The sequence below is a fragment of the Bombus fervidus genome, chromosome 12 (assembly GCF_041682495.2).
Source record: "Bombus fervidus isolate BK054 chromosome 12, iyBomFerv1, whole genome shotgun sequence".
Taxonomy (NCBI): Eukaryota; Metazoa; Arthropoda; class Insecta; order Hymenoptera; family Apidae; genus Bombus; species Bombus fervidus.
Window position 1 is genome coordinate 11,842,746 of NC_091528.1, and position 15,154 is coordinate 11,857,899.

The 15,154-nt window shown below is 43.7% G+C and overlaps 1 protein-coding gene across 2 annotated transcripts; it reads right to left on the reverse strand.

Moving 5' to 3' along the window:
- Positions 1-155: 155 nt before the first annotated feature.
- Positions 156-14,006, reverse strand: LOC139992624 (trehalose transporter 1-like protein). Of its 2 annotated transcripts, XR_011801165.1 has the most exons (10): positions 13,895-14,006; positions 11,174-11,368; positions 5,751-5,880; positions 5,540-5,675; positions 4,600-5,056; positions 3,931-4,180; positions 3,625-3,831; positions 3,331-3,523; positions 2,237-2,531; positions 156-2,147 (listed from the first exon to the last, which is right to left on the reverse strand). XR_011801165.1 is itself a non-coding variant. In XM_072013635.1 (9 exons), exons 2-9 carry the CDS (start codon positions 11,191-11,193, stop codon positions 2,290-2,292), a joined length of 1,635 nt encoding a protein of 544 aa, XP_071869736.1. In that variant the 5' UTR covers positions 11,194-11,368; positions 13,895-14,006; the 3' UTR covers positions 156-2,289. The 2 variants fall into 2 exon arrangements, 1 of the variants encoding a protein (XP_071869736.1); XM_072013635.1 differs by having other exon boundaries at positions 156-2,531.
- Between the last annotated feature and the right edge of the window lie 1,148 nt (positions 14,007-15,154).

Sequence of the window (15,154 nt, forward strand, 5' to 3'; positions counted from 1 at the left end):
AATCGGTAAGTAAAAACTACTACTACCAAAAGCTACTAATTTCTATTGGAATGTGCGATAACCAACAACTTGCGATGATTGTTTTCGCTTTTCGTTTTTCGCTTTTCCCGAAATGGAAATGAATGGAATGGAATATATAGTTATAAATTACAATATTTAGCAGTTTCGAAAAATATGATTTTATTAGAAACATTCTATGAAATTTTGCAATGGTACGTATACGCCATATAGATGTAGGTATATACATGTACATATGTACTTACACATACATGTACAATCGAAGAATACAAGCGTACTATATATAGATACAACGATACAAAGTACATTCTTATAAATTTCTATTCTGTTCGCATATTCACGCATATTTATATTACGAAAAAAAGAAAAAAAAAATGAATGAAAGAGTGGAGAGAAAAAAGAAAGGCACTTGTCGAACCAAAAACTTCGATATACGTATATGTTTTTAGAGATGTTCTTCTTAGCCGAAATCGGCGTTTGATACACACATTCTTCTCGATCTCATAGACTAAGCTCGCTTTTCCTTCTACCAATGGCGATATAATCATGGAGGATTTGGTTGCATCTTTGCTCGTAATAGTTTCGCTTTTCTAACAATTTACGGACAAGCTGAATTTCGATGAAAACCAATCGACACTTGGAAATGGATTTTATCGAGCATCGAATGGCCGATACTTTGAGGAGATACACTGGGTCCACCGATTTCCGCTATCGCATCTAATACAAGTACTTACGTTCGATTAGTCAACGACAGAATGTCCGTAAACTGGCGACGATTAATAAACTGGTAGAAAAGGTAGTTTTGTGCGTTTGGTTAGTGGTCCATTCTCGGCCATCCGGTAGACAAAGAGATGGTTTATAAAAAAAGACATGGTAAAAAGTGACGTGTATATCAGCTTGAATATCAAACGGGACAAAAAGGTCGTAGAAAAAGGAACGATCGTAACATTTAGGTATCTAGTTTAAGTAGATGGGCGCCATTGGAAAGAAAGCAAGTCCGTAAGTTGGAACGAACCGATAGATTTGTTAGGCGTTAATGATTTACAAAACGCAGCGCCTGCGCCTGCGCTTCGATACTATGTATGTATGTACATATTGGCATTTGAAACTATACGCTCCATAGGCAAAACAGGATACTGCTTCCTCTCGTTGCGCGACATTGTCCTTGTCTATATTGGTAAATCACAGCAAAGTTGTTGACAATTAGTTTCCAAAAGAGGAATGCTATGCTATTGCCTGAAAAAACGGCAGACGATCATAAGGTATTTCGCGAGACGATCTACGGCGCGACGCGAGGAAAGAATTAAAGTTGGCCGCGCACTTGGCCTGTGTTCCCGAACGAAGGATGTTTTTATCGTCTTCCTCTACGGCCACCCGTATACATTTTTATAAAGGCAACGGAGGCCGTATCGGATCAACGTATAATACTGTTTTATAGTCTCGCGTAGAGTCGTTCGCTGGCTATTTGGTAAAGAATATTTCCCGTCTGGTTGTTGCTTCTGCAATATCATGTTGCAAGCACATGCCGTGCGTATGTATTATCATCAATCGTCTCATCGTCTCTATACCTGTATACACAGACACGTCTATATGTATATCACGAATTCACGCGTATGTAACGTACTATACTATACTATACTATCGTTTGCCTCTTAAAGTTGTTCTTCTTATCGCGGAACAAACGTAGGCCAGTGATGGCAGAAATTTATCGATTCACCGATTCCTTTCTATCAGTCTACAAATATACGTTAACAAATTTTCCTGGAATTAGCAACAAGCGAGGCTATTCGTCCAGCCTATATATATATATATATATATATATATATCCTGGTCGATGGGCGAAACGTTTCGGAAACGTTGATCGTGTTTCGTTTAGCCTCGAAATATATCTGTTCTCTCTTCCGTTCTCTCGTCATACGGCTCCTTTCCGCTAATCTATGTTCTGCCGCAATTAATTCGCAGCGAAATGCTCAAGTATGAAACTACACAGCTCATGTATAATATATTTATACTCGTATTCTCTCTCTCTCTCTCTCTCTCTCTCTCTCTCTCTGTCTTTGTCTTCCTGCCTCGGCTCTGCAAAGTGCTATCTTCGATCTTGACCTCAACGATATCGAAGTATCCTCGCGCTTCGTGTTTTACAGAGGTAACAACTTTAAGTAAAAATCCGATAATCCGTGTGTCATGTATAGAAGAAACGTTATTTATATGTACATACAGCTAAGAATTCTTCCTCGCCACGATCCCCCAGCGCCACATGGAAGAAAGCATCTACACGTTTTGTATGGTTTTCGGGTTCAACGGTTCCGTGGCGGATTTGTCGATACGCTGTTGCTTTCTCTGTGCTCGCCGTTTCTTCGTTTTCGCCTCGGCACCCACTGCTAGGAAATGATTCTGGAAGTACTCCTCGATCTCCGAAAGCTTCTTGCCGTGAGTCTCTGGAAGCAATAGCCAGACGAACACGACGGCCGTTATGGAAACACCAGCGAAGAACCACTGCACGGCATGCGACCCTACGATCGTATGAAAAATGTATGAGGACAGAGTTAGAGAAGAAACATTTCCACCTAGCTACGTACACGAGAGTTTTCGTACGACTGCATAGACTAACATAGTTTTATGTATTCAACATACGGCGACAAACTGAAAACGCATTTTCTCACAGAGTCGTGTAAAAATGTCTCTGCTCGGTATACCGATGTGGCACTCGCGGAAGCAACGGAGAAGATGCGAAGCATTTATATGTATTATAAATATATATATAGATATATATATATATAGATATAGATATATCAGACTAATAAATTATTTATCACACGAGATATTGCCATAGGCTCTAAATCTACCACCTGCTTGTTTCATAATCTCTTGGAGATACGCTTCTATGAAATTGTGTTTTTTTTTTTTTTTCTTCGTTTGTCTTTTTCCTATGTACACCTAATACACTTTTGTGTTGTAAAGTTTCTTACTAGTTGACTAGTATCATAGCTATCTTTTCTAGTACTACACGTACATCTGACAGTGAGTTGAAAGCATTGCTAAAGTTAAAATATTACTACAACTAAATTAGAGAGGACCGGGGACACTAAAAATAAGAGTTACTTTTGTTTAATCCGAGAGAAATTCAATTTGAGTGAAAAAGCTGAAAGAGACTTTTACCATTACTTTACTATTAAAAGAATTTACTATCGTAAATGATGAAAACTTGTTTGTTGCCGATAACGATTGTGAAATTTGTTCAAATTTAGATAACTCGCGTAAACTTTAGCGACTGACCGTGGTAGCTTTCGTAAAACCTACTGTAATACATACCACCGAGGAAGCTTTGTAAGCTTCTGTAACTTTGCAGAGCAGCGAACATTAGCAAGTTGGCTATGGAATAACTGATGGAATGGGCGATTCCTCGGATGTCGGTAGGGAATAATTCGGCCGTCATGGTCCACGGAATGGTCAACATACCGACCATAGACGTGCAAACGTAAAGTAACAGGCATACAACAGGAACCTGGCAAACAAATAGACAACGCGATAAACATGATTTACAATTATTATTATCGTCGTACAATTATTCAAGAATACATGCACCGTTTAGCTTGAAAGGCTTACCCAGTATCCAGAACGATCGCCGTTCTTAATAAGATAGGTGTAGTAACCGGAAACGGTCATGCAAAAGGCCATTCCCAAAGACGAGATTATACAGAGGAGCCGCCTCTTGTACCGCCTTAGCAGCCAAGTATTCACCATCGAACACAGGAAACGAGTTACACCAACGAGAATCGAGGCTATGTATGCATCCACGCCGGAACCGACTTCCTGAATGACAGTGATTACGATTAATCACGAAACGCAGCATGTATAATCGAATCGGTGATCCGACTATGCTGTGAACGTCGAGGAGAAATAGTTATTTACTTGGAACCAGGTGACAGCGTAGAAGAGAGTGATATAGATGCCGGAAAACTGTTGGAAGGAGAAGAAGAGGAAGAGTATCGTTAGTGGTTTCCATCCTGTGGGCTTCAAGAATCCCCTGAGTTTAGTGGAGACACCGCCGTGTTTGCTCTTTCTTTGTTCGCTCAATTTAATCTCGTTCTCCTTCACGATCGTATTGAACTGCGCCTCCGCGGCGGACACCTTGCCTTGCTTCGCCTCGTGCTTGTACAGCCTGCGAGATTCAAATACGATAGATGCTTACCTTTGCGGTGGTACAGCGAATCTGCTCTAGTAGTATTCGATCTAGCGAAAATCAGTTTTATTATTTCTGTCTTCGCATCGTACGCGCATCGTAGCAAAATAAGCCAGCAGCCTCTTCCGTGCCATTCTCGTTTCACTTTTTCTACCACTACCGCTACCGCTACCGCTACCACTATCACTATCACTACCCGCTATCAACCACCATCGCCGCTATCGCCATTGCTACTGTTACTGCTACTGCTACTGCTACTGCTACTGCTACTGTTACTGTTACTGTTACTGCTAACGCTACTGCTAGTGCTATTAATACTGCTAGCGCTAACTGCTACCGCTACCAATACCGGTACTAATAGATGGGAAAACTGATCGCTCTCATTCGCTTTTCCTTACCATTCCAATGATTTCTTCGCATCCTCCAATCGTCCCTTAGAGACGAGCCATACAGGCGATTCCGGGACAAACAGTTGCACCAAAATGATTGGCACGACGGCATAAATTATGCCCAGCCAGGCCACCAGTCTCCAATGAATGTATGCACCCTTCAAGTACGAAAGAACCATGCCAAACGAGGCCAAAGTTGGACCGAACGATATCATCGATCCTCTAAGTTCTGGTCTTGCGACTTCGGTGATGTAGACGATAGCTGGTGAAGTTGCCAAAGCCGTGGCTAGCCCGGACAACAATCGACCGACTAAAATCATCGGGATATTGGTCGACAGCGCTATGAGAATCCAGCCCGCGATGAAGGGGACGGAGCCGAATTGAAGGGTCCGCAATCTTCCAACCGTCTCCATCAGAAATCCTCCTAACAAGGCACCCAAAGGTGTGCTGACTACCACCACGCTGGCTGAAAATTGATCGCGTTTAACATGGCTGATATATACCTGCTAATAATAACCTGTCGCCATTCGTTTCTCGTCGATGTCGAATGTCTGCTGCAAACAACCGACGTTGTATGTAAAAGAGGTTGTTGCAGTCGTTGGGAAAAGAACCGCGTCTCTGTGTAAACTAGCCAGCCGTTCGATCAGCCTGCTAGATTAAACAGCCTCGCTCTTATTCGATCGTAACGTTTCGCGTACGACTCTGCTGCTTGTTACGGAAGTAACAAAGACAAGTGAAACGCTAATGAAAATTGAATTTACTCGATAAAATAGAATCTCGTAAACCGAGTTGCGGCAGTTATTATTTCGTTCGGCGCGACTACTCACCTCTCTCGCAGGCGTAACCTCGCGTTATACTCGGCTCGACGCAATCGCTCTGTTATTTCGTAAAGTTTAGTCGTCGCTATTCCTTGTATCGTCGTTATCAACGCGCGTAACAAGTTGCTTACCGATCCAGGAAGTCTGTTCTCGCGTTGCGTGCAATTCCGCGTCCTCGGCCTCGAGATGGGGGATCAAAATAGCCGAATAAGCCATGGCTAATCCTACCGATATATGGAAAGACGCGGCAATGATGCAGGAAGCGATCTAAGGATAGATCAGATCGGATGTTGCATCGATCGCTGTTTATATGTTTCCATGTTTATATCGATGATATTATACCTCGTGTATGGCATTTTTAATGGTAGTAGGCTCGACGAAGCCTTTGTTCAGACTTCTGCTCGATACGATCGCGTCTTTGAAACGTTCCCTCTCGTTCTCCTCGATGTTCTTCGATGCCTCGCGCTCCACACTGAAACACAAAGAGCCCGCCGCCCGTCACCAACTCTCGTCCAGCCCTCTTCTTCTCCTTTCGTGTCCGCCAAATCATGTCCGCCGATTAAAACGATAAAACATTAAAGACGGCTGCACGGCGCGAACAAAGGATAGCTTTCCATGTGTCGATGCATTTTTTTTTTTTTTTTATAACGCGTATCAACATTTACGAGATTAAGCGAACCCGTTCGCTTCTCTATTCGGTTGTCAAGAACCTGAAGGTTGCACCGCGATATACCGGCATGCCAATATGCCAATATATGGCTGGCAGATAGATGGACGCTTTACGCGCGACAATTTACGACTGCGATAAAGCGTTTCCATTTCTTGGTAGCTCTATCGTCTCTCGCTAGCATACGCGTAACCCGCTGGTCGATTAATTTCTCGCTTGACCGCTGTTCCGTCCAACGTTAACAATGTCAAAACTGTATACGCGTAGCTGCGTAGATATGCGTGTATATATAATTTGCAAGCGATCGTGTTTCGCAACGGTGACATCACGCGCATCACGGTTTATCGTGCACGCACGATGTTTATATAGCTGGAACTGGTAATTACGTACGGATAGATTTATAGCAGCTGGTGATCTATCGCGACAAGTTGTCGCAACTTAAATCGATCGATGACCGAGAAACGTATTGAGAAAGCGTGGCTTGTACATCGTTTAAACGCGACACAGTGACGGATGGGGAACAGATGGGGCAATAATTAAGCCGTTATCCGACAAACAACATTCGATAATAATAGAAATATTTCGTTTATAAGCGAAAGTAATGAGACGCGGGATTAGTTTTCGCCCGAGAATCGAGAACCGAGTACCGAGAACAGTATGCGAGCGTTGTGTAACCAGCGACCGCTCTGCAAATGGAAACACGTCTCGCGAATAAGCTGTCGGGCCTTAACTCGGCTCAATTAAAAGCGGCTGGAGGAATTAACGCGCGTTAATTCCACCATTTCTCCGTCGATGAATTTAACGCAGTCGAACGCTTTATTACACGCGACACCGACGGACGGACCGTGTCCATCCAACGTACATTCGTATCGTTCGTACTCTCGTACCTTTCTCGTACCTTGCTGAGCGCGAGATGGAGAAAATAAAAATTATGTAATTTCTTCGCTAGACAAACGGACCGCACCAAGAAGCAAGTCGGTGGGAAATTTTATCACGTAACATCCGCTTACACGCATTTATCGCACGCATTTATCGCACGCATTTATCGATCGGCGAAAAAGTCGTGTAAACTGTCTGGAAAACGGCAACGATCCTGCGAATTAGCGTACGATGTATTCGCGTCTCGTTCGATTCTGCCTCACGATGAAAACGCGTTACGAGTTTTACGCGTACAACACATCGCCGCCGATATACACTCTAATGATAATTATAACAGCTCGTCAGAATGAAGTTATCACCAGCCGGATAAGTTTAAACAAGTGAAATGGCGCTCGATAATTTCTTACGAGTGCAAACGAGCGTATAACGACCGACACGACGCAAATAACGATCCACTAGTATTCGATAAAGTAACGGCATTCGTTATCCATGAAACAACGTACGTACGTACGTACGTACGTACCGATGTGCGTATATGCCGAGGGATGCTGTGCTGCGTTTGCAACCACACAAATGTTGCTAATTGTTGTATTCGCGCAAGCGTTTAATATTGAACAAGGATGCTTGCGTAAGTATCAGGTGCTGCTATAATTTATTTAATTTTTTGCATCGGTATAACAAGCCGCGTGAGATGGAATAACTCGCCGCCTTGTCTCGTACGCACGACGCCTTCGCGCTTCAACGAGAAAAGCTTGTTTCCCAACGATATCGTTGGAGACACTGGGCTCGCAAAAGACGCAGTAGCAGCAAAGATAGTTTGCCGGTCTACCAAAGATAATTCGCCCGTAAGACAAAAGATGCCAAGGATCGATCGCCGGTATAAACATATCAAACATATATGCGATATCTGTTCGATATCTAGTCAATCGTCTACGAATCGAGCGCTGCTGATGTGAATATTTTTGAATTGAAAACGCTCGACTATCGAGTAACTGGCGAAATATGCTAACTAAACTTGTCCGAGACGAGCCTCTTACAGTCGCTCGTTCGAGAGACGTTGATGAGAGGGCGGGGCGGGGGGGGGGGGAGGAGGAGGAGGAGGAGGAGGAGGAGGAGAACACGTGGATCGTTTGTCTATACATTTTCACTTTGCGAGCGAGTGTTTAACAGGGTCGGGGCTTAATACGATCGGTTCGTAATACGCGTTACCGGAGGCTACGGAGGGTTTGCACGGAAATTCCCAACGCGGTTTTTCCCAACGACCATAACACGCTTTAAACCCTTATCAAGCGTGTATCGATACGGTATTGCCATAAAAATTATTATGCACAGCTAGTTATAAAGCAGTCCCGGTTCGATCCTTTGTCTGACAGACAACCGTCAACAACTTGCTTTACGAAGCAAGCGCTTCATGACTTTGTAAGATTATCGATGCTAGCTGGAAAAAAGCCGGAATTTCTTAGCCTCCTAATCATATACCGCCTTCGAGACGTATCTATAAATCGATATCTAAAACTCGGCTATATAATAAAAGCTGCGTGATATCTGTGCCTGACAGCTGTTGAACAGCTTTTCTAAGAATAGCAATGCTGTAGAAAGGCCAGGAATGTACTATCCGCGCGCATATATATTTTTTAGCCGGTGACATCTTTAGCCTTAGCCATAGGGTGTCGAAACGTAAAGCAACGCACGCGGTAAATACGACGGTACCCGGGTACGAGACGAGAATGCATAGCGAATTTTGAGATTAGCGGGGCAGTGTAGCTCGACAAACTCGATTTAGCCGTGCAAATGGAAATTCGAGAGAATCGAAAGTAGCGAAACAAATTTATTCGAAAGATTTATATGCCAGACCGAATACTCAATAGAAAAAGAAACGATAATACGTAGTTGTCATCACTGGACAACTCGGTGCTAAGCTTTTTATCACGACTAAGAGTATCAAATGACGTCACTTGGCGTTATTTCGACTCTAGTTTCCTTCTAGATAGCGATAGCCAGTTCTTCCTTTCGCGTTTCTTTCGCGTTTCTTTCGCGTCGTGATATTTTCAATGCAAGCCTTGCCACAAGCCAAGGAAGAAGAACAAATATAAAGGGTTACGTCAGACAGAACGTATCATACCTAGTTATTGTTAGATCGACTCGACTTTCATTATCGACATCTTAGTGACGACTCTTTGTTTGTTACGTGACGCGATCGATCGTAAGTCGGTCGTTTGAATTTGATAGATAAGATGGACAAAAGAAACATTTGGAGCGCACGGTGCAAAAATTTCGCTGACTCGATATCACGACGCTTAGATTCGTGATCGGAAAGCGGTCGATCCTCGTGCCTTATTTCCTTTCGATCTAGTACGTATTATCGCGGTAACAGTAATTTATCTATCCACAGATGGATTGTAAATGAACGTGCAAGCAGAATACCTGCCCCGGTATACGCGTATTTTCTATATCGCAGCAGTGATAGAGCTTTGCACGGTTTAACTCTCTTAGCGCCAACTATAGCGATACGTCGCTTATTGTCAACGTTCGACGGTTTTGCGGTTTTAATTAACGATTAATTTCATTCGCAATTCCATTCGCATCATGGTAATTCCATTAGAGAACGGTCGTCCGTTTAGCTTTTAAATATTAACTCGATCGTTCTTCGTTTTTCGTTTTTCGTTCCGTGTTTACAAGTTCCCACTATCAGTTGCGTCCGTTTATGTAACACGTGCTCTCGAGAAATCAACTATATTAGCAGCAACCTTACGCGACCCCGGATCCCGGATCCCGGATCTCGAATCTCGGATCCCAGGTGTTTTAGGTGACCAGATCCCAGCGCATGGTTAGATCAGAGAGGATGACGATTCGTAAATATGGATGTAACTTGCTCGTGTCTATAATTTCATTAAATTTTCCCATTCTTCTAATACGTTCGATACGATGTCACCATCTTCATCGAGAATTCACTTTTCTCTGTGGAAAATATCTCGCGTTCTGTCTTTTGTTATTTGCGTTGATACATTCTTTTTTCTTTCTTTTTTTTTTTTTTTTTTTTCTTCTTGTTTAACGCGACTCGACGTTGATAACGTTGTGAAAGAAAGGACAACGACGAACGATATAGCGATTTAAACGTATCTGCTGTCTTGCTGACGCGTTCAAAACAAGAGTATCGGCGATTTATCGGCTGGCAAAACTGGTTCTCCGGACCGGAGAACGAGTAGTCTTCCTGTTATTCTCCCGAACGAGTTTCGCGTGCTTTCGTTCGTACTTGGCCTCCTGAAATATCCATCCTGCATCCCGTCAAAATTTTATATAACATCCACTTGCTTGCCAAGTTGATCGAATACAACGACTACCACCGTCGTTGATCAAACACACGATCGATGGTCGAAAGAACGACGAATCCCGAAGGACGCTTTCCAAAATTCCCGTCGTACGTCGTATCGCCGTTATACGTGCGCGAATAACGAAAACAGAACCGATTAGGTTCTCTTGCTCGAGGACAGCCAAGCAATCACAATAACGTATTCGCTATAGGATGTCGCCATCCTATATCGATTCAATTTTCGATCGACGATTACCCTTGCTCGCTGTTATGAAATAGAAACCGATCGGTCGACAAAGTCGATAGGAACGCGTGATTTCCGGCACCTCTTTCACCGAACGATCGCGTGTATTTGCAATCTAGCGTGCAAACGACAATCAGGCTCCGACAATCCAGATTCCATAAGCAGAAAAATATTAAGACTAGTAGCATGACGCGACGCATCAACGACGAACACGGTATATCGAATTTAGCTTAACTAGCAGATATTCGATAAATCAGAAAGAAATATCGTGGTGACAAGCGCGCGCGCGCGATACCTTCTGGGAACGATGCCGTCGAGGAACACAAAAGGCTTTTTGCCGTAGAAAGACGCTGCGGAAAGAACCGTTCCCTAAAATCACGACAAAGGGAAAAAGCGAAAGAAAAAAACCTGTACGGACCATCTGTCCTGTCCAGAATAAAACCTGTTGGTAGATTTGACGGCTCGTACCTGATACGCGACAGATCGGGCTAAGTCGACAAATTAGACGAATATATTATTTTTTCCTCCGACAAGATTATTTACTAGAAACTTGCCGTTATTATATATCGCGTTACTCGATCTATTTTACTTCGATTTCTTACTTTTTGACCGTTGCATTCGATTTATCGAGCATGCGTAAACACATTTTCTTAAGCAACACCAACCTCAGCGAATAAGGATCCATAGCTGCTGCGTCTTATGCCTCTTCTTCGCACCACTGCTACACGCGTGTATTTAGCTGCGCCCGCTGCCTTTTTCTTCGGTTAACGTGCTAGTCGATCTCACCTCTCCTGGAAACAGCCCCTTGTCTGTCAACTGAGAACGTGGATTTCGTACTTGGTCACCATTTTACGTACACTCTGGAAAAAGAACACATCGAATAAGATTTTACCAATTGGTTTGGCCAATTTCTCTTCTCCGTTGCACGAAACGATCGCCAGATGATCGAACGCAGTTCGTTAGCTCGCGTAATTCTCCGCGCAAAAGCGCACATTGTCGTTAGTCGTGGCGAACGTCTGGTCTCGGCCTAAGGAGGACCCGAGACCACGGAATACCATCGTGGCTAACGACACGGTAATTTCGTTGTTGAAACCGCCTTCGTGGCAGCAACAGTGACTTTCTATGATGCGAGGCAGATTTTTTACCTTCTTTCCTGCAGCCTACCACCACCTATACAGCGAGCGTGTATGCTTCTCGAAGAGAACGCGCGACTTTTCCTTCGCGAATTTTCCTCCAGTACGGCGGCTTCGATAACGCTAGCTAGCTACACTCTACGCCGCTTAAGCCGATCCAATCCGATCGTCGACCGAATCAGGCGAGCAACGAATATTTCGCGTTCCAAAAGACCAGTGGGGTTTATTAACTTAGGAAAAAGTTATCTGGCTAAAATCGATGCTCGTCGACGATCGACGATAACGGCTTGGATTCGAGGAACGAGGGCCGATTAAATCACGACACGCAGCTGTGCCGTGCGATTCCTCTCGCACGGAATAAGGGAATAAAGGAAAGGTGGCGAGAATCGGTGGCGTTCTCGATCTTTGGAAATCGTCCGTTTCTTTCCTCTGGTCGTTAATGCCACGTCTACCGCAGCCAAGAATCGCATCGAGATTACCGGTTAACGAGTACCACGCGATTTCTCAAATCGTTCGATTCTGATTCACGATCGAGATAATGTCTTTACGCCCGATTGCATAAGAGATTCGCGTGCTCAGGCCCCGTCACATGATACGCAATTAAGGACCAGATACATATTAGGAGTTATTTGTCAGGCGACTTATTCCACCGTTCGGTTACATTTAATTAAAGTATATTTTACGCTTGCTCGATATTATCTCGCATACCGTGTATATCGTTTCGTTCGATGCTTTTATTCCATCGTTTTTAATGCGTAGGCCATGTTTCGCGTACTCAAACTAATTATCGCGGACTGTCGCACCGTTAGCCGTCGATCATCCTATGTTAAATAAAACAATAAAATAGATTAATTTTACAATGGCCGTCGTTATCTCGTCTTTAATCGTTGATACAACAACGACTAAACGCTACAAGATAATCCACGCGTCTCGCACTTGCGTGGCAATTTATCTACTCGACACTACTCGAAAACGTGACATCGCAAAATAATTATTTTAATCTTTGCGTCATGCGTAATCTTTACAGTTTTTACAATGTTCGCGCGGACATATTTCTGGATTTGAAGTACGCCATTCCTACGTATTATTTCGATGCGTTATTCGTACGCGGTTCGTGTTTTCATTGCGACGTAAAACGGCAATCGTCGACGTTTAAATGTAATTGTAGATGGGCGATCACAGGTCAGAGGTCAGAGAGTAAAATTGGATTCGCACAAAGCAAAGCGGCACGCACTCGGTTTACGTACAGGTGCGGCGTAGCAAATATTACGTCATTTAAACGATTAAATCACTCGCGCTAACCATAAAGATACTTTGTTGTACTTTGCAACTAACGTAATGTATTTAATCGTATTATAACGTCGTATTATAAACGGAGAAGGTAGTGGAAACGAAACAGAGAAGCCCGAGGAAACCATACTCTATACTCTGTACTCTATACTCTATACTCTACAGTACCTATACTACCTACCCTGTACTATCCTGTACTATACATTCCGAACGATTTGGCCGAACGAGACATTGGATCGATTTGACAACAAACCATGCTAAATATTTTTTCAATAATTTTCACAAAATCTTCGAATAAGCATCACGAATAACTACTTATATACGATGCGTACGATACAATGCATACGATACAATGCATAGGTTCGAGGTTAGATTAAATTCGATTATTTAAAGCGCCGTACATTACCCTCATCGATATATCGAAGTAGGCGTAGGTCACTGTCACACAGAGTGTCTATTTTTGAACGATCGATCGTACGTTCACACGAATGCGAAATGTTCACGTAACGTACAAAGTGCACGCGAGTTCCATCGAACCTCCGGCAAAGACTGTTCTCGAAAGCGGTTCTTCTTGGTCTTGGAAAGCTTCGTTTCAAACACCATTTGCCATGTCTGACTTTCAACGGACAACTCATAGTCGAGTTTCAGCTCGCGGTCGAATTCACCTCGATTTATGCCATCCGTACTCGAGACTAAAAACCCGAAACCTGCCCCTTTGACCGATTCTATGCGAGAGACAACGAGACGACGACGACGACGTCTCGGAACGAACGATCGATCGTCGAAAAGTCAACGGCACACAGCACCGTACACGTTCGCGTATCCGTCGCGTATCCAACCATTTCTAAATTGTTTTTAATTCAAAAGAAATTTCATATGTTGCCCGTTCCTTGCATATACAAAGCACTTGACAAATCCAATCGTAAATGTACGTTGTCTATAGCAAACAAATTCGGTACTTACCTCCTAGAGTCGTGACTTTTCTCCTTCTATTTTAAATTCGATCCTTAAGCCTCTTTCTTTCGCTCTTCTTTCTTTGCCCCTTTCTTTCGCCAATGTTCCCTCCTCTCTCTCTCTCTCTCTCTCTCACACACACACACACACTCTCTCTCTCTCTCTCTCTCTCTATCTATCTATCTATCTATCTATCTATCTATCTATCTCGCGCGCGCACGTTTTCTTTCTCCCTGCCAATAGAATAGAGCAGAAGCTTCTCGTTCGGTCGTTCGTCCGGATACGAACGGATCCCGACGTGCAGTGCGCGGTGGCCAATACGCGACTAAAGGCTGTGGAACTGGGGAACGCTTGCTTCGCGGTCGATCGTCCCTTCCCGTTGCCGGCGCTACGATGTCTGTTTTCTGCGCTGGTATGCTACATACGTACATACATATATATTTATATTACTGGCGACAAAGCAAGCAATTTAAGGGTTGCTAACACACATGGAAAATAGAAAGCACAGAGCTCCGGCCGATACACGATACTACACAATGCTAAACTGAACTTACGTATACGGTGCACTAAACTAAACTAAACTAAACTAAACTAAACTAAACTAAACTAAACTAAAGCAACAGACGATGATATAAAGTACTGGTGTACAATGACCCATTCTCGTTCGAAACGTTCAGTCGATGGGCAATTTCCAAGCTCGTGACATGAATCGATTCGAATGGTGCAAATGCGAGCCGTTCGTCGAGCGTTTCAAGCTCGAGAGACCACGGTAGATCGTAGGTTGTATTTCGCGAAACACGGTTTCACGTCGAATTTCAAGCAATTATCCGGCTGAAACCGGATAGATTTTCTTTGTTTTTTAGTCACGTTTCTTTGGTTTTATTTTGGTAGGATCGTTTCGAGGAACGAAACAGCGACGAGATTCACGAGATGTCGAACGTAGCAGTACGTACGAGTTCACGTGTACGGCAGCGTGTATTGCGAAAACAGCCGCGAGTACGGAGGCGTGTGAATCACGTGAACGACGAGAGAGGTTCCTCGCGTCTATCGTATGGTGCATCCAATGCACCGTATACGTAAGTTTTGCATAGGTCGATCTTTGGGAAGCCGGGTAGAAAGGATGCACGCGGAACGATCGAATGTCTGGAAACGAAACAATTCGAAAGACATATGGGGAAGGGGAAAGGGGTTCGCGGTCTTTAACCCATTTCCTCAGGGTCGCTGTCTCGCCTTCTCGCCTTGTCGCCTTCTCGCCTTGTCGCCTTCTCG

Excerpts from the sequence above, each read along its gene's own strand:
- LOC139992624 (XM_072013635.1), bottom strand. The coding sequence starts at position 11,193 with ATGGATCCTTATTCGCTGAG. Across the intron at positions 5,676-5,750 it reads TTAAAAATGCCATACACGAG|ATCGCTTCCTGCATCATTGC; the intron begins GTATAATATCAT and ends ATCTATCCTTAG. Across the intron at positions 5,057-5,539 it reads AGAACAGACTTCCTGGATCG|CCAGCGTGGTGGTAGTCAGC; the intron begins GTAAGCAACTTG and ends ATCAATTTTCAG.